The following is a 20,287-nucleotide window of genomic DNA, read 5'->3' on the forward strand; positions in this document are numbered from 1 at the left end:
ATCATGTCCAAAAAGGGCCTTTTGCCTCGGGATTCCTTTTGTATGTTTTTCAATTAAATAATTTTACCATTTTTAGCTCCGTATGTCATCCAATTTCCATTAGCATGCAGTGATCTTTGGGGTAATTAGCCTAGAGTAAGGTGTTTCATCCCATTTAAATAAAAAAAAAAGTATCGTCAATACTTCAAAACTAAAGTAGTTACTATGGAAAAGTGAGGGAAAGCTTTCAAATCCATACTTTTTCATTAGAACTAAAAAAAAGTTGGAGATAAAACTAATTTTTTTAAAGTACAGGAAAAGGTGGGAGAGTTGATGAGATTTAAGAGCAAGGGTTGGGAAATCTAAACATCAAAAGGCATGGTTGTGAAAAAGTGCTAGTGGAACAATAATCAAGCAACCAGTCAGCTGTGAGTTAAGCACAAATAGAAGTGCTGACTCTGAATTTATTGCATTCAATCTGTAAGGCTGCAGCAAGCCTTGTCAGAAGCTTGTCAGAAGCCCTGTTCCTTGAATTCCTGTTGAGTTTTGTTAGAAGAGCCAAGGAATGGGATGTAGAAAGAAAGTGAGCCAGAGAATTAACAAAGGATTGATCATGATTGAATGAGGTTTCTTCTGCACTGCAATCATCCCGTTTGCATTGATTTGTGGTGCAAAGGAGACCATTATTAAAAGAGCACCAAAAACATTGTATATGTAATTTTAAAAAGTACAATTAAATTACTTGAAATGTTGAGGGCTTACATATGGAAAGAGAGAAGTAAGAGTGCAGGTAATGCACTTCATCTAGTTCTACAGATAGATGCCATAGGAACAGGAGTAGTTAAATCAAAACAATCTAATGGAAGCAATTCCACAGGGATTCTGGGGGAGGCGGGGTACATTGGACAGTGGCATCATGCTGAAAGTGCCGGAGATTGTGAGCAATGACCTGACGAGTGTAGTATCTGAAGCAATGGATGATGGAGATCAAGCAAACAGGGAGCAATTTGTGGAAAGCTGAGCATGTATTCTTGAGTACACTGTCACCTGTAGTGGAAGACCTCTTAAGAGCTCTAACATAAAAGATGGCTTTGTGAGAATCAGTGCCACAGTCCTGAAGAGGAGATAAAGAAACTGGAGACAGATCAAGTGATAGCAGGCTGGTAGCTCACAGCAAATGTAGTGAAATTTTCTCCTTGGAAGTCATGAGAAAGAAGCAGCAATGATAAATATTCAGCATGCCAGAAAAGGAAGTAAGGGAGGGAACCTGAATAAGACTGAAATCAAGAATTTTCCACTTTGTTCCTTGTCTCATTATTTTGCTCTTTCATCCCTTTCTGAAATGCAGTCTCAACTGTTTTGCACGAGAGACCTTCCTTTTCTCTCCTTATAGTCTTTCTTTCACCGCATTTTAAAATGTATACAATAGTGATCTTTTTCAGTGCTGGTGAACTGGATAAAGAGGGCAGATCCATGGGTTGCTGCTAGGGCACAGGCCGGGGTCTGATCAACTCCGGTCGGGTCACCTGGGTGAGGGTGTATGGTGTTGAAAGACCCGAAACATCTGACGACCCCAGGTAGCATCACTGATGATGTGCCCTAGCTTAACATCATGCAGATGTTTTTGTAAGAAAAGAAGTAGTGCTGGTGAATGGTTATTGACTAAAAATGTTAAGACTGGCTTACATTTTAGAGGTATTGCCAGAGTTCTGCAAGAAATCTATAATGTTAACCAATATGCAACTGCATGAAAGTTTCAGGACACTTGGATAAATGGGGAAATCCTAATCTTGCTGGCTCCACCAGCAGATTGTCAGCTGTGGTTTGCTCCTAGGATCCATTGAGTCAGCAGGTGATCTAGACCTTGCTAGAATCCCCCAATACGTTACACCAGGGAATATTAATTTGAATCGTGGATTAAGGTAGCCCTGGCATCATTCTTTCAAATGGTGAACTGCTGCGAGAAAAAAGAAAACAAAAGAATGAAATAAGTTGTTTATTTATTAATTTGATGTAATGCTTTTGTCTTTCACTTAGATTTTATTTTAAGTTAATTTATTTTGATGCTTTTCACTTTGTTTTTGAATGTGTTGTTTAAAAAAAGTAGGCAGCTTTGATGAATAACAAAGCTGAGGCATGAATATACCTGCAGTTAAAAGAGGTATATGAACTGGGCTTGTCCTGGCCTGTCAACATCATTTTTTAGAGTTATTTGAGGCTCTGAGGCCTGATACTCGCTTCCAAAATGGTATTGGCCAGCAAGATCTGCCATTCAGATTCAGATCTGGTAAATTATAGCCAATAGGAACATGTCTGGGGAGTGCAGACAGGGGTTTCATTTCATTAAAATCGAGGCTGTTGGTTTGTCACTATCCATGGGTGATATTTGACATCTGAAACACTTCTGGCGTTCACCATTTTTATTTTGTGCATTGTGATTTGAAGCTTAGTCACTGTTTCATGGTAAGAAATAAAGGTTTTTTTGCTTAAAGCATGCTTTCCATTTAAAATGTATTTGCCTACCCATTCTGCTAACATGTCTATCTTCCAGTAGTTTTGAAACAATAAAAAATCTGGGACCGTGGTTTGCACTTCTTTGATTTTTTAAAAATTCTGAATATAATATGTTTACTTTTCTTAACTGTTAATTATATTTACTTTTTATCTATTTTCTTGTCTCCGTTGCTCCTTGATTTTTTTTGAAGAGATCTCCTGACACCTTATCTATTAACCTTTGTATTCAAAATCAGATTTAATATCACCAGCATATGTTGTGTAATTTGTTAACTTAGTGGCAGCAATACAGTGCAATACATGATAAAGAAAAAAAGTAATAAAGCAATTACAATAAGTATATATGTATTAAATAGTTAAATTAAAAAATAGTACAAAAACAGAAATAATAAACAAAGTGAGGTAGTATTCATGGGTTTACTGTCCATCTAAGAATCATATGGCAGAGGGGAAGAAGCTGTTCTTGAATCACTGAGTGTGTGTCTTCAGGCTTCTGTATCTCTTCCCTGTCGGTAACAGTGAGAACAGATTACATCGCTCATTGAAGATGTCTTGAATGCTACAAAGGCTAGTACTCAAGATGGAGCTGACTTATTTTAAAACTTTCTGTTACTTTTGATCCTGTGCAGTAGCCCCCAATACCGGACAGTGATGCTTCCTGTCGGAATGCTCTCTGCAGTGCATCTGTAGAGGATTTCAAGTGTTGTAGGTGACAAACCAAATCTCCTCAAACTCTTAATGAAATATACCCACTGTCTTGCTTCTATGTGACCTTATTGATTACGTTGGGATCAGGTTAGATCCTCAGAGATCTTGCACCTAGGAACTTGAAATTGGTCACTCTCCCTGCTTCTGATCCACTTGAGGATTGGTTCATGTTTCTACGTCCTCCCCTTTCTGAAGTCCACAAGCTGCTCTTTGGTCTTACTGACATTGGGTGCAAGGTTGTTGCTGCAACAGAACTCAAGTAGCTGGTATATCTTACTCCTGTACACCATCTGATCACCATCTGAGATTCTACCAGCAGTGGTTGTACAGGCATGGATAGAGAGAGTAGATCAATGGGCTAAGTACACATCCCTGCAGTGCGCCAGTGTTGACCATCAGCAAGGAGCAATATTATTACCAATCTGCACAGATTGTGGTCTTCTGGTTAGAAAGTAGAGCATCCAATTGCAGTGGGAGGTAGAGAGGCCCAGGTTCTGTAGCTTATCAATCAGGACTCGGGGAATGATGGTGTTAAATTCTGAGCTACAGTCAACGTAAAGCATCCTGACTAGGTTTTTGTATTGCCCAAGTGGTCTAAGACCGTATGAAGAGCCATTGAGAATGCATCTCCCATAAACCTATTGTGGTGATAGGTAAATTTCAGTGAGTCCTGGTCCTTGCTGAGGCAGGAGTTGATTCTAGCCATGACCCAACCTCTCAAAGCATATGTGAAAATGCAGATATTTTGCTCACCATACTTCCTTTTCTCCCCACTTTGTCTCTTCAAATAATAATCCTGTAATTTGTAGTTCATGTCTTTATGATGAGTAATTTTCTTAAGAAATCAATTTCAGGTTTTGCCCACAACAGCCATTGTATTAACTGGTTTTAAGCATCATTCCAGTGTGATCTCTTGAGTTATGGTTTTGCCATTCAGTTTTATCTTGGGTGATCTGAATCACAAGTCCATGTAGTTATTTATGTTTTTGGATATCCTTGTCTAATAAAATTCTATTTGTCATGGCCATCCTCTCAAAGATATCAAGATTTCTACCACACTCGAGTACAAAAATGCTCTTGATTTTATTCTTAAATGGTTCAGTTCTAATTCTACGATTGTGCTCCCTTGTTTTAAATTCCTACCACCAGAAGAAGTATTTTTTCTGCATACTTTCAAATCTTAGTTTCTTTAAAAGTCAAGAAGTGCAAGCTATTGTTATACAATGTCTGTTAAACCTTAAGCCATTATGATTAGTTGTCCTTTCATTGTGGTATTGCCAGTCTCAAGAGTTTGCTGAATTATTGTTGCCAATGGTGATATTCACTTATGAATAATAATTTATTTGTAGCCTTGTCATTTTTCCAGCCACTTTCTAAGTTACTTCCTTGACTTAGAAAGTTACTAAGCTGCAGTGTGTCTCAGGTGACAGATAGCAAAGGCAATATCCTTCAACAACAGGAATTCTGCAGATGCTGGAAATTCAAGCAACACACATCAAAGTTGCTGGTGATCGCAGCAGGCCAGGCAGCATCTCTAGGAAGAGGTACAGTCAACGTTTCAGGCTGAGACCCTTCGTCAGGACTAACTGAAGGAAGAGTTAGTAAGAGATTTGAAAGTGGGAGGGGGAGGGGGAGATCCAAAATGATAGGAGAAGACAGGAGGGGGAGGGATGGAGCCAAGAGCTGGACAGGTGATTGGCAAAAGGGATATGAGAGGATGATGGGACAGGAGGCCCAGGGAGAAAGACAAGGCGGGGGGAGAACCAGAGGATGGGCAAGGGGTATAGTCAGAGGGACAGAGGGAGAAAAAGGAGAGTGAGAGAAAGAATGTGGGTATAAAAATAAATAACTGATGGGGTACGAGGGGGAGGTGGGGCATTAGCGGAAGTTAGAGAAGTCAATGCTCATGCCATCAGGTTGGAGGCTACCCAGACGGAATATAAGGTGGTGTTCCTCCAACCTGAGTGTGGCTTCATCTTTACAGTAGAGGAGGCCGTGGATAGGCATGTCAGAATGGGAATGGGATGTGGAATTAAAATGTGTGGCCACTGGGAGATCCTGCTTTCTCTGGTGGACAGAGCCTAGGTGTTCAGCAAAGCGGTCTCCCAGTCTGCGTCGGGTCTCGCCAATATATAGAAGGCCACATCAGGAGCACTGGACACAGTATATCACCCCAACCGACTTATAGGTGAAGTGTCGCCTCACCTGGAAGGACTGTCTAGGGCCCTGAATGGTGGTAAGGGAGGAAGTGTAAGGGCATGTGTGGCACTTGTTCCGCTTACAAGGATAAGTGCCAGGAGGGAGATCAGTGGGGAGGGATGGGGGGGACGAATGGACAAGGGAGTTGCGTGGGGAGAGTCATCCCTGCGGAAAGCCGAGAGAGGAGGGGAGGGAAAGATGTGCTTAGTGGTGGGATCCCGTTGGAGGTGGCGGAAGTTACAGAGAAGAATATGTTGGACCCGAAGGCTGGTGGGGTGGTAGGTGAGGACCAGGGGAACCCTATTCCTAGTGGGGTGGTGGGAGGATGGAGTGAGAGCAGATGTATGTGAAATGAGGGAGATGCGTTTGAGAGCAGAGTTGATAGTGGAGGAAGGGAAGCCCCTTTCTTTAAAAAAAGGAGGACATCTCCCTCGTCCTGGAATGAAAAGCCTCATCCTGAGAGCAGATGAGGCCACACTGCTCCGTCTAGCGGAATTAGTCCTTACTCTTAATAATTTCTCCTTTGGCTCCTCCCACTTCCTCCAAACTAAAGGTGTAGCTATGGGCACCCGTATGGGTCCTAGCTATGCCTGCCTTTTTGTTGGCTTTGTGGAACAATCTATGTTCCATGCCTATTCTAGTATCTGTCCCCCACTTTTCCTTCGCTACATCGACGACTGCATTGGTGCTGCTTCCTGCACACATGCTGAGCTCGTTGACTTCATTAACTTTGCCTCCAACTTTCACCCTGCCCTCAAGTTTACCTGGTCCATTTCCGACACCTCCCTCCCCTTTCTAGATCTTTCTGTCTCTGTCTCTGGAGACAGCTTATCCACTAATGTCTACTATAAGCCTACTGACTCTCACAGCTATCTGGACTATTCCTCTTCTCACCCTGTCTCTTGCAAAAATGCCATCCCCTTCTCGCAATTCCTCCGTCCCCGCCGCATCTGCTCTCAGGATGAGGCTTTTTCATTCCAGGACGAGGGAGATGTCCTTTTTTAAAGAAAGGGGCTTCCCTTCCTCCACTATCAACTCTGCTCTCAAACGCATTTCCCCCATTTCACATACATCTGCTCTCACTCCATCCTCCCACCACCCTACTAGGAATAGAGTTCCCCTTGTCCTCACCTACCACCCCACCAGCCTCCGGGTCCAACATATTATTCTCTGTAACTTCTGCCACCTCCAACGGGATCCCACCACTAAGCACATCTTTCCCTCCCCTCCTCTCTCGGCTTTCCGCAGGGATCGCTCCCTACGCGACTCCCTTGTCCATTCGTACCCCCCATCCCTCCCCAATGATCTCCCTCCTGGCACTTATCCTTGTAAGTGGAACAAGTGCTACACTTGCCCTTACACTTCCTCCCTTACCACCATTCAGGGCCCCAGACAGTCCTTCCAGGTGAGGCGACACTTCACCTGTGAGTCAGCTGGGGTGATATACTGCGTCCGGTGCTCCCGATGTGGCCTTCTATATATTGGCGAGACCCGACGCAGACTGGGAGACCGCTTTGCTGAACACCTACGCTCTGTCCGCCAGAGAAAGCAGGATCTCCCAATGGCCACACATTTTAATTCCACATCCCATTCCCATTCTGACATGTCTATCCACGGCCTCCTCTACTGTAAAGATGAAGCCACACTCAGGTTGGAGGAACAACACCTTATATTCCGTCTGGGTAGCCTCCAACCTGATGGCATGAACATCGACTTCTCTAACTTCCACTAATGCCCCACCTCCCCCTCGTACCCCATCTGTTACTTATTTTTATACACACATTCTTTCTCTCACTCTCCTTTTTCTCCCTTTGTCCCTCTGATTATACCCCTTGCCCATCCTCTGGTCCCCCCCACCTTGTCTTTCTCCCTGGGCCTCCTGTCCCATGATCCTCTCATATCCCTTTTGCCAATCACCTGTCCAGTTCTTGGCTCCATCCCTCCCCCTCCTGTCTTCTCCTATCATTTTGGATCTCCCCCTCCCCTTCCCACTTTCAAATCTCTTACTAACTCTTCCTTCAGTTAGTCCTGACGAAGGGTCTCGGCCTGAAACGTCGACTGTACCTCTTCCTAGAGATGCTGCCTGGCCTGCTGCGTTCACCAGCAACTTTGATGTGTGTTGCAATATCCTTCATATGGTTTAGTGCCCAAAATACTACACAATGAGATCTCTGTATTTCTGTGTCTTCCACGAATTATCCAATTTGGCCCTTTTTCACTTTTGATTATGAATTCACTATCACATGGCAAAATTTTGGAATTGTTTTTGGAAGGTTACAAGATTAAGCTGAAACCAGATTATCTGACATTTTTGACTTATAACAGCCGGTTGTGCTTGTCATCAGGATAAGGTCAATCATTTTGAGAACTGTTAACCTTTTCATAAACCTACAATTTCCCTTCCTAACCTCTGAATGGCCACTTCTAACTGTACTTGTATCATTATTAAGCAGTAACTATTAATTTTTGTTATTTGCTTATCTTTTGCCTTTTAATTTGCTTGCTCTATTTTAATATTGTTATTCCCATTATTGATTTCTACTATTTTAATTTTACTTATAATGCCTCTATCAAAAATTATTCTTCATTACACCTTGAGATTATAGATGTACATTAAAAGTCTGCAGTCTAATAATTTGGAAATCCCAGTGGTGCAGGATCTAGCTTAGAGGAAGCTCAGGGATTGGAGAGCAAGGCAATTGTGGGATAAGGGATGCTAAGCTAGTAATAATATAAAAAATGATACCAAAAGTATTTTTAGATTTATAAAGAGTAAAAGAGGTGAGAGTAGGCATTGAACTGCTGGAAGAGTGTTGGAGAGTCAGAAGGAAGAGTGATTGTAGTTGCTATTACTAAGAAGATGGGGCTTGGGAAGCTGATAGGTCTGAAAGTGCATAGGTCACCTGGACCGGATGGACTAAACTCAGGGCTCTGAAAGAGGTAACGGAAGAGATTGTGGAGGCATTGGTAATGATCTTTCAAGAATTACTAGAATCAGGATTGGTCCCAGGGGGCTGAAAAATCACTCATGTCACTCCAGTCTGTAAGAAGGAAGAGAAGCAAAAGACAGGAAATTATAGGCCAGTTAGCCTGACTTCTGTGGTAAGTAAAATTTTAGATTCTTAAAGCCATGGATACATTTCAATTATTCCTGTACAATTATCGTCAAATACTATAGGTTTATATGACAGTGGAGTGCAGGAGAAAGCCATTCATTTCTGTGAGTCTGTGCCAACATTTCACATAGTATGATTCCCCTCCTCTCTTTATCTTTTCAAAGAGGTATTTAATATATATTTAAATCTTTATCACCTGTGCATGCAACTAAAAACAAGTCAAAGAATTAATGATTTATTTAGTTTTTTTTCACATTCATGGATAAATTTTATTCCAATTTTTGGGTAGTGACTTGTGAATTAAACGAGTGACTTTCCATTATCTGAACACCAGCAACACAGATTTATCTGTACTGTATCATTGTAGTAACCAAATCCAAATCCTAATCTTGTGAATCAAAATATCTCGATTCCCTTATTTTGCCTGTCACCCTGAATCTAGTGCTCAGATCATCAATCCATGTCAATAGAAGCAATCTGCTTTCATTTACTAGTCTAAATCCTCCCTCCATCAAATCTCTTGAACACTCTTAAGGTTAAGATCTTTTCTATTTATTTCAGTATGTTTTTCAGATAGTTAAAATTGCCCAATATTATTACATCTCTCTCCATTAATTCTTTTCCTACGTTAACTTTCTGGTTGCCTAGAACAGTGTTTATTTCAGAACAAGATACATTAATTCTTCTCCTAGTAAACCAAGGAAGGATATTGTATTGTTGCTTTAAATTTGGACAGAGCTAAGAAGTTGTATTCCTTAGTGTAATTGGTGTAAGGAGCTTGTGAGGAAAGGGATGTTCAAAAGTAATGGAATAAAATTTTTTCATTTTGCTGAAATATGGAACACCATGTTATAAAGACTATTGGAGCAAATAATTTTTTATTGTCAAGTAGGAAAAGACTTTTAAATTAGAGCAATATGTAAGAGGGGTGCAGTTAAGATAAATGGTCACATTCTTTATCCCAGTCAAAAGGTGGAGGGCAAATGTGTAGCAGGAACCTGAGGGACAAGTTTTCCACTCAGGGATGGTGCATATAAGGAAAAATCTGCCAGAGGAAATGTAGAGGTTGTAAAAATTGCCACATTGAAAAGATGTTTGGACAGATACATAGTTTTAAAAGCTTTAGAAGGATATGGCCTCAAGATAGGCAGATGCAACTAGCTAAGGTAGGCATTTTGGTCTGTATGATAAATTCAGCTTAAGGGACTACTTCCATGCTGTACAATTCCACAAAATCATCTGGGATTGATCTCAGTGATGTTCCAGAAATGTCATTAATATTATCCCTTTAAATTGTGAACCAATATTTCAACCTTTGTTTTCATGCAGAGATAGTATAGGTGAGGAAGTTATGTAATCTAATTCTTTGAGTGAATGCCTGTCATTTATATTGATTTTCTTTTTCTAATAAGCTTTTGTTTTGGAATACTAAATAGTTAGCATACTGTATATCTCACTTTTATTTGGAGCCTTAATGAGTCTTCGCCAGGTGAAGAACCAAAAGCTGACTATGAATGTCTCATTTTATATGACAGAGCCCAAGGCAGTTTTTAGACTTGCTGATAAGAATTGTAATGTGCCTGCGGTTTTCTTTTCTTAAAATTCTGCAATAACAGAGATAAAGCCTGTTTATTATAAAAGTGTCACTTTGTTCCTAATACTAACATGAAACAAAATAATCTTTTAAAATTATATAGCTATGATATGGTATTATAATACATATTTAGGGAAGTACAAGGAAACTTCGGCAAAACTTAACAGCTCGCAAAATAAGCATCCACTGAGATTGTTGCATTCTACCTCTGATCTATTATTTTTACTGTCTGGATTTAAGGTGCTGAAGTAGATGGGGGAGAAAATGATGACATAATTTAAAGAAACCACCACTTCCATCAAAAATGATAATGTTTTATCAACTGCACTTTAATTTGTATATTTGTGTTACAGATATTTTTAACCTCTTTGCTAATGAATCTGGGAGCTATGTTGTACGAGAGGAGATGGAAACAATGTTGCGAGCTTGTGATGGAGAGGTTCAGCTTGGAGTCAAAAAGTGCTTTATAGAGGTAGGCATTTTAAAGCTTTGCATATGAATTAATCCAATAATTCAAATTAGAAACAAAACAAAGGAGTTGCAAATTAATATTTCACCTGTGACCCTTTTATGAAAAAAATGTGAGCAATGAGCTGCTTTTAAGAAGGAAGATGGGGGCAGTAGGACGTGCACTGAAGGAGAAAGAATTGCAAGTAATTAATATGGAAGATTTGAAATAGATGAACTGACTTACACTCAAGGAAGAATGGGCAGGAGAATTGGAGGAATATGAAGCATGGAAACGAACAGCAAATGGGTGAGCAATTAATTTGGGTAAGCAAGAGGTGAAAAACATAAAATCTGACAGAGTAGTTGTCAGTGTGTGATTTTACCTGTATTTTGCACCTACTTTTTTTGGTCTTTGTTTCTGCTTGCACAATGAACCTTGTAAATAATGACCTTAATTGTTTTCACAAATGATTTGCCCATATCTCAGTTTGACTTTTCCATCTGTTCTTGTAAAGCTGAAGGAACAATGTTCAAGATATTCTCCAATCATCTGGTTTTAATATAAACCAATAAATTGTATCTTCACAACTGCTTACATTTCCTTACCTGCAATAAATGCTTATTTTCAGAACTTCTATGAATAGGAGAAGGAGTAGTGGCACTTTTATGGAGGTAATCTGACATTAAGATCTTTCTAGTTCGCCCAAGAGAAGTGAAGGGGTGAATCTCTTATGTTTAGTAGTAAATAGTGCTTAAATTTTAAATTAATACTATACCATTGTTGTCAAAAATAAACTGAAATGGATCATTTTATGACATTTTTCAGTTAAGACTATTGATTTTGGGTTATTATTGTCACATGTACCAAGATACAGTGAGAAATTTGGCTTGCTTGCTGTTTATACAGATCAGATCATTGCACACTTCATTGAGGTACAATAAGGTTTTAAAAAAAGATCTAATTCTGGAGGCCTTCAGGAATGACTAATTTTTGTTAATAGAGCAAGTGAAGAAATAATTTACTTTTAATACTAATTTCCCTACAGTTCTAAAGGTCTGATCTGAGTTCAACTTTTATTTTTGGCAACTGTCCCCTCAACTGGCCAACTCTCCTGAAATTTACCCATCTCTGTGGCATTTTTGTTCTTCAAGAAAATAGCTTTTCTTTAAATTTCTTGATCATCCACCCAAATATAAAATGTACCCAATACCATATTTTGATTGAGAACTCTTTTATGAACGCGCCTTGTCATGTTTTGCTACATTAGGGGTGCTTTATAAAATACAATTTTTTTTTTGCTCTCTCAACATTTTTTATTGGCCTTAAATTGAAGTATGCTTTGTCAAAAAAAGGTATTTAAAGTTTTGCTATATGTCAAGGTAGTTCTTGCTTGTGCAAACTAGTATTAGCCAGGGTATGTGATGATGTCAGTCAGTTTGAATAAAAAAAACTTTCCACTCAATACTTCTGACCACTCTTTTGCCTTTAAGATCACACTTGGGGAGGAGCAAAGATTTGCAAAATAACTGATTACGTAATAGGAATTTTGAGCATTGCCAGCTGTAATCGCATTCATTGGATGTTTTAGGTTCCTCTTTCATAGTTATTTGTGTGATTCCTATTGGGGTTTCCCCCAACAACTTGCGCACACATGTGTATTTAATCACTGCAGACAGATTTAGAGGGAGAAATTCCTTGACAGTGCACATATTAAAGAATGCAATTTATAATTGATTCTGCCTCTGTTGTGTAAAGTAAATTTGTAATATGTATGTGCCCTGATGGGTGATAAGACTGTGTGTTGGATATTATAAAAATAGTCTCTCTTTGAATAAGTAAAAAAAGGATTATTTAAAGAATGGTGGCACAGTTGGTAAGTAATAGTTTTACGTCATTAACATGAATTTTTTTTTGGCAGAAATTTGTATTGTAGCTTTAAACATTTGATTAAAGTAGGATTCATAAGTTTCTTAATTGATTCTGTTGGTGTGAGGCTTCCTGAGGCATTTTGGTTACATTGAAATTGTAGCGCAAGCGTATGGTTTTGAAATTATGCTACCGCGATATTTTTAACTGGATTGTTCAGTGATGTATGTAATATTGTTTAATAGTCTTATACCATAAAAAATTCTTACTAATTTTCCCCAGTTTGAGGTTTATTTTCGACCGGAGCTTTATTTCAAAATTTTTGCCAAACACAGTCCCAATTTTTGTGGGAACTTCTGCAAGCCAGACAGAATATTGTATGTAAAGTACCTGGGATTATGATTGCACATTGATTTTCTTTACAATTATGTTACCAGAAGAAACTATCACATTACTGAAAGAAACCAGCAAATAGACATCATATTGATGAGTAATGTGGTTTAGTTAAGTTAATATGGAACTATGAAAATGTAAGTTTATAATGCAAAAATTGGTTTAATATTTTATAACACAATTTAAATTTTGACAAATTAGATGTACTTAATATGACATAAAGGCCATCTGGCCCATGGAGTTCATGTCAACTTGCAGCAGTTCAATTCCATCAGTCCCTGTCTCATTCATCTTTAGGATGTCAGAGGCAACGAAAGCACCTAGAAGAAGGTTTATCAGAGTTAATCATTAATTTAATATGACTGAAATAAGTTTATAATGCAAAAATTGATTTAGTATTTTATAACACAATTTAAATTTTGACAAATTAGATGTACTTAATATGACATAAACGCCATCTGGCCCATGGAGTTCATGTCAACTTGCAGCAGTTCAATTCCATCAGTCCCTGTCTCATTCATCCTCATCTTATTCGCCTGCAACAACTCTTCCACGTGTACACCGATTTTCCCTTTTGATTATTTTGTCATTCACCTATACCAAGGGGAAATCTACAATAGCCAGGTAATTTACCAGCACATCTTTAGGATATCAGAGGCAACGAAAGCACCAAGATGAAGGTTTATCAGAGCTAATCATTAATTTAATATGACTGAAGTCATATTTGCAAAATATGCCATTTGTTATTTAAGAATTTAAATAAAATTGGGTCCAAATAAGTTTGATAGTTATTGAAACTGGTGATTAATACCAGCATCATTATCAAATGAATTGATTGCCAATCTTTTAATGGTAAAACTATAGCTTGAAACAGACGAGTGAGTTGATACCTGGTCTGCATGTTTTAGGTAGCAGAATATGCAGACCATTTGTAAATGATTAAGGGTAAAGTCTTCCATCTCAAATATTTAATAACTATAATGACTGCAGTAGGAATTATTTTTTTCCAAAGATTTAAAGGTTGTTCTAAAGTACTCCAAAGAACTAAGAAACTTGAATACAACAGTTTATAAAGAAATTGGGAAATTTCAGAATGTCATACTATGTTACGTAATATGCTTTTACAAGTGAAATTGGAAAAGAGGAAAGTGAAAGTGAAGTAATGTTTTTTTGCAATTTATTTTTTTTTATTTTTGGCTGCTTTCTTTTCTATGTATTGGGATTTCCCTCAGGAGGGTTTGGGAGATTTTGTTTCCTCTGTTGTCAGAGAAGAAACAATAATAGAAAACAATCTGATTCCTGAATGAAAATTTCCAGTTGTCATCAGTATGAATATAAAGAAATTAAATCTCAGCATTACCAAGGACTGTAAATGCTTCTATAGTTTCTTTTGATCTTAAAATTATCAACCCTTACCCTTGCACTTAAGTGAGCAAGAATGGTCACCTTCACTTCACAAGGCAAAGCACTATGTGACAACTTGAATTAATTGCAGAATGTTTTGACAATCCATTCATAGTTAGCAGAACTTGTTGAAATCCACTCATTTGAAGATGAAAGACTATATTTGCTTATAAGCAGCTTCTAACCTCACATGAATGACTTCAAAATGTGTTTCCTTGAATTCCTACTACCTCCAGATATACTTGACCTAAATACTAGTTTTTTTTTCATTCAATACATTCATCTCCTTCTCCAGTTTCTGATGAATCAGTTAACAATCTGGTGTTCAAAGGAATATAGATGGGCTGATAATAAAATTATTAGATGTACTTTTAATGAAGATAAAATTTATCTTCAACCTTGCATTCACCAGGATTGATTATATCCACTTCTGCAGCGTAGTGTCCTTTTCAGTAAAACACAGATCCCTAACTTATCTAGAGATCTGAGGCTACATCCACACTATGCCGGATAATTTTGAAAATGCCGGTTTCGAGTAAAAATGACAGGTGTCCACACCATGCATTTTTCAAAATATCTCTGTCCACACCAAAATGGATATTTGGGCGAATCTACTACTGGGCCTATACAGACACAACTACAGAAAACAAGCGAAGAGGAAACGGTATAATATTTACGTTTCCGCGGCGACGTTATGCTATTTCCATAGAACAAAACTAGAGTACCAACAACAACAGAGAAAGAAAGTTTTCAACAATGACTTCAAGGAATACAAAGCAACCTCCGCTGGAAAAATCAGACCGGACTTCTCTGTTTAGACAGACAATGAGGTCGAGCTGTTTCTGCGAGTTACAAACGACGACAAAGTCAGCAAAGCAGGAGGGATGCTTAATTCCAAACAAAGTATTAATGTAGACAATAAAGTAAACAACACACGCATGAAGCCATCCTCTACCCAAGATCAACAAGTGAGTGGAATCTTCTGCCGCCAGACCTGCACAGTATTTCTGACATTAATATTTTTAAAGATAGACTCAATCAAATCAACTTAGGGGATCTAGTCAAAAAAGCTCACTTTACAATTTAACTCTCACACCGTTCACATTGACTGCGCGTTATAACGGTGGTGGTCAGTCAGTGACAGTGCCGGCTTGGAGACCCCAGGGTACAGGAGATCGAGGGTACGACCACTGCAGACTGGGAGACTGGAGGGTACGGCAGAAGAACAGAGGATGCAAACAGAGAAACTGAAGGGACCAGCTTGAAAGCCACCTACAGTTTAAATTCCATGCGGAATACTTTGGAGGATCAAGAACCATGAACAGCCGTCCGGCAGTGCTTGTGCAGCACCAAGTAGAAGCAGAAAAAGCACTGATGTTTTGGTGTTGTCATGACAACGTTTTAAAATCTCTCAGTTTACCCCATACACACTACAACGCGAAACAATCGTTTTCAAATTTACACACTCCGGAGAGTGTTTTCGAAAATCTCTGTTTTGGGGGGATGAAAACGCCGGTTCAGTGTGGACGGAGGGTCGAAACGAAGAGAAAAAGCTTTGTTTCAAAATTATCCAGCGTAGTGTGGACGTAGCCATGTCTGTCTTTCATTTTCATTGTTATTCATTATTAAGTGAAAACTCTTCCAAGATAATTAACAAAGTAATTTACTTTGGAGCCACAATCCCTTTGATGCTGATGCATGTATTCTTAAATTTACATAAAATTACTTGAAAGCTAGGAAACCATATTACATTGTTGAAATGGGTATCCCGGTACACTTGTCACCAGAACCGGAGTAGAAAGCCAGCTTATTTTGATGTTCGTAATTTTATAGTTGTAGAATTCATGATGTAAGTCTAGGCAGGCACTTTTCAAATACATTGTAGTAAGCATATACAGTGGATTCCAGTTAATAAGGCAATCGGTTAATCAGGGTAGCAGTTTATTTGAAACGACTCTTAAAGAACAAAAACTAATGGTCGGGATTCCTTTTGTTCATTTCGGACACAATGCTGCTTAACTGGGGCAGGAGACTTGAAGTTTTAAACTGGAGTCAGTCACATGCACTTGTGTGGCTATTAGACACTACACTGTACTTAGAGTGAACAGTTTTTAAATAGCATTAGTTGTGTGTGATTGTGTTGAAAAAGCAGTGATTTTTGTCACTGATACTTGTGAGAAATGGCCAGGACTAAAAATGAAATTATTTCACTACTTCAAGTTAGGGACTACGAAAAATTTGTAAGTATCAACAGTCATCTTGAATATTACAATAAAAATGAAGAATTGGTGGATTCAGTCATTGAAAGGATTGTATGAAAGCAGACTATTATCTGCACTTAGGTGCATGAGCTAACTTTATTCATTTACAGTCAGTCAAAAGAACACAGCAGTGTACACTGGATTAATTCCTCTGTCGTTAACTATTAAAAACTAAAACACAATTTAATAGATCTGTGGTGGTATTGATAGAGTTCTAATTTGTTCTGATTTTCATTTATATACATAATTAGTTACTCGTTATACGTTTTTAACTACTTCCATGAAACCGGCTAATTGGGGCAGCGGCTTAATTAGGCTAGTCTCAATGTGCCCCAATTAACTGGAACCCACTGTCTGGTAAAATTAAAGTTTGCTGGCTATGCATTGAAAAATTAGAAATTTTGTTATTAAACCTGTACACAAGTTCTTTCTTTTTTACAGAACTATATATTATTTCCAGTTAAGGCTGAGATATTTAAGTACAGCTGAAAATTAATTGCTATTAATGGACAGGATGGATGTAAAGTGAAATTAATATTTATTTAACGTAATTATTGTGCTGTTTGTCTTGACTTAAAAAGAAGGCTCAGAAAATCAGAATCCTGACATTAAAGGAATTATTATTAAAATATTCTGTGTAAAGGAATCGGAGCACAGCTAGCAACATGATTTTTCGGTTACCCTGTTTTTATTGTTGTAACAAAGGTATTTTTTATTGTACCATTACATCTTGAAACGTAACAGCAATTTTTGAGTTACACATCTGGGTTATTTAACATCACATTGTGAACCTGCTGACAGTTCTTAAGTTTTTAAGCTATTGGAATCAGAGAAATTAATTGAATTATAATGAGCTTAGGCTATTTGTGAACTGTTTTCACTTCAAATTACTCTGAAATTTATAAATGGCACAGAAAGCTGTGGTTAGTGATCTAAAACATTCCCTGAAATTTAATTAATTTTGTGTACAGTGCACCTAGTGTGTAGTGTAATTTTATGCTCCTGCATCTAGTGCAGATAGTGGTCTGCTTTCATACAATCACTTCTGTACAGTGCCTTGAAAAAGCATTCAGCCCCCACCTCACATTTTACTGACTCATTTTCTAAATTTAAAATATAAAAAAGTAAGTTTTTTTTGGCTAATCTACAAAGTATTGTGCATCATGCCAAGTTAAAATGAAAAAATCAAAACCTAATCAAGAATTTACTGAAATTTTTAAACTAAAATTGTGAGGATGAAAAAGTATTCATCCCCTTTTGTGATTACTAAGCTAACTTTCCCAAGGTGCAATGATGTATATACCTTGTCAACTCACCCAACTTGTTGCAGAAAATTGAAGGATCACTAGTTTTCTATGAATTTATGAAAACAAATACCCCCTCCCTCTGTAAGATTCAACAGTGTAGTAGGTTCTCAACAAACCAAATCAGGATGAAAACAAAGGAACACTTCTTGAGTGGCCCAGTCAGAATCCTGACCTTAACCATATTAATCATCGGCAAGACCTCAAGACTGCTATCCACTACCACTCCCCAACTAACCTGGCACAGTTTGAGCAATTGTGCAAGGAGGAATGGTCAAATCTTGCTCCATCACGCTGTGCAAAGCTAAAGGAGACTTATCCTAAAACAAAATACTGGCTGTAATAGCTGCGAGAGATTGTTCAACTAAGTACTGAGCAAAGGGTGGGGTGGGGGGAAGTGAATACTTTTGAACTGCTGACATTTCAATTTTTGAATTTTTAGTTATTCATGCTTTACAATTTTCCCTGGTTTTTTTTTGGCTATACTGTGTGGGGGTGGGGGCAACAGAGCATGTGATTAACAAATAAAAGTTCTCAGTTACATTGAGCAAAATCCCTGGTTGTAATATTCATTTATGTGAACAAAGGGTTTGGGGCTGAATACATTTAAAAGGTCTTGTATGTTGATTGTAGTTTTCCCCAAGTGTTTCAAAATATAATGAGTTTTTCATCACACCACTCATCTTAAGTCAATGGGTAAAATGATTCCCAAACTTGGTGATTTGAGCTTTGGCAACAATTTTCTGTCTGCACTTTTTGGACTCTTTGTGGACTTGGTAATGGAGACCAAGTGTGTGCAGTTTCTCTGCCTGCTGAAGGTATATCAGGTTGTACTTACAAATCCAAAAGCAAATCTACTTCACAAATAAGGCAACATCTGCAGATGTTGGAAATCCAAGCAACACACACAAAATGCTGGAGGAGTGCAGTAGGCCAGGCAGCATCGATGGAAAACAGTGCAATCAGTGCCAAGATCCTCCTTCAGGACTGGGGGAAGAAAGATGGAGACAGAGGAAGAAAGTGGGGAAAGGGGAGAAAGAACCACAAGGTGATAGGTGAAACCAGGAAGTGGGGGAGGGGTGAAGAAAAGTGCTGGGAAGTTGATTGGTGGAAAAGAGACAGGGCTGGAGAAGCGGGAATCTGATAGGAGAGGACAGAAGGCCATGGAAGAAAGAAAAGGGGGGAGGAGCACCAGAGGGAGGTGATATGGTGAGAGAGAGAAATGGGAATGGGTGGGTGGGTGCATTAATGGAAGCTCTAAAAATCGATGTTCATACAATCAGGCTGGAGGCTACTTCTCATTAGGGTAAGTTGCTCTTGGAAGGTGTTCATTAATTGCTTCCAACAGATTAGGAAAATAAGGTTCACACATCAAAGGGTCTCGGACCGAAACGTCAACTGTACCTCTTCCTAGAGATGCTGCCTGGCCTGCTGTGTTCACCAGCAACTTTGATGTGTGTTGCTTGAATTTCCAGCATCTGCAGAATTCCTCGTGTTTACAAGGAAAATAAGGTTATTGATTTCCAAGTTGCTTGCTTTCAGATTTTATTTTATACTTTTTAATGTACTACCTAACTTTATTGTTGAGGTCATTCTTCTTAAAGTATCTTTTGTGATGATCAGCACCTTTTCTGATTACCTAATGATTTCCTAAACAATGACTGCTTTACTAGCACTGGATCTCCTGTCAGCATACAACCCACATATTTTTAAATACAGTGGATTTCAGTTAATTGGACCATTAGTGTAGTTGCTTATTTGGGACAACTCATAAAGAATAAAAACTAATGGTGAAAATAGCTGGGATTCTCTTAATTTACTTGGGACACTATGGCACTTAACCATTGCAGAGCATTTATAATTAGTGTCAGTTGCGTGTATATGTGTGGCCGTTAGACACAACAGCGTACTTTGAGTGAATAGTTTTTAAAAGCATCAGTTGTGTGTGTTTATATTTTAAAAAAAACAAAAAAAACAGCTATTTTTGTCACTGATTGTTGGCAAAAAATAAACAGTAAGATCATTCAGAGCTCTGCTCACGGCAATTTCAAGCAGTAACCATGGCTTGTAACCATTTCACTACTTCAAGTTAAGAAACTATAAAGAATTTGAAGGTATTGACAATCATCTTAAATGTTACAATGAAAATGAAGATTTTGGAGATGCAGTTGTCGACAGCATTATATGAAGGCAGTCCATGATCTGCTCAGGGTGTCTGTGCTGATTTTGTTCATTTACAGTCAAAAGAATGCCACACACATGAATTCCTCCATCAATAGCTTAGGAACTTAGACAGTTTTATAGTACTGTGGTAGTATTAGTAGTGTTCTGATTCGTTCTCTATTTCATTTAAATACATAATTTGTTACTCAGTTTGTTTTTTTTGTTTACATCTATGTATATAGACACATACCCTTTAAGTGTGTGTGTGTGTGTGTGTGTGTGTGTTTATTTATTTATTAAATATAGTATACCATACCTTTGAAACTATTTCCATG

The 20,287-nt window shown here is 38.3% G+C and overlaps 1 protein-coding gene across 2 annotated transcripts in view; it reads left to right on the forward strand.

Annotated features, from left to right (window-relative positions):
• The window catches only part of usp32 (ubiquitin specific peptidase 32), a 157,004-nt gene that overhangs the window by 64,002 nt on the left and 72,715 nt on the right, over nt 1-20,287 (forward strand). For both annotated transcript variants that reach the window (XM_063031935.1, XM_063031936.1), the window contains exon 4: nt 10,464-10,582. In XM_063031935.1, the coding sequence (XP_062888005.1) occupies nt 10,464-10,582 (119 nt within the window). The remainder of the gene's footprint in view (nt 1-10,463; nt 10,583-20,287) is intronic.

This window comes from Mobula hypostoma, chromosome 23 (assembly GCF_963921235.1).
Source record: "Mobula hypostoma chromosome 23, sMobHyp1.1, whole genome shotgun sequence".
Classification (NCBI taxonomy): Eukaryota; Metazoa; Chordata; class Chondrichthyes; order Myliobatiformes; family Myliobatidae; genus Mobula; species Mobula hypostoma.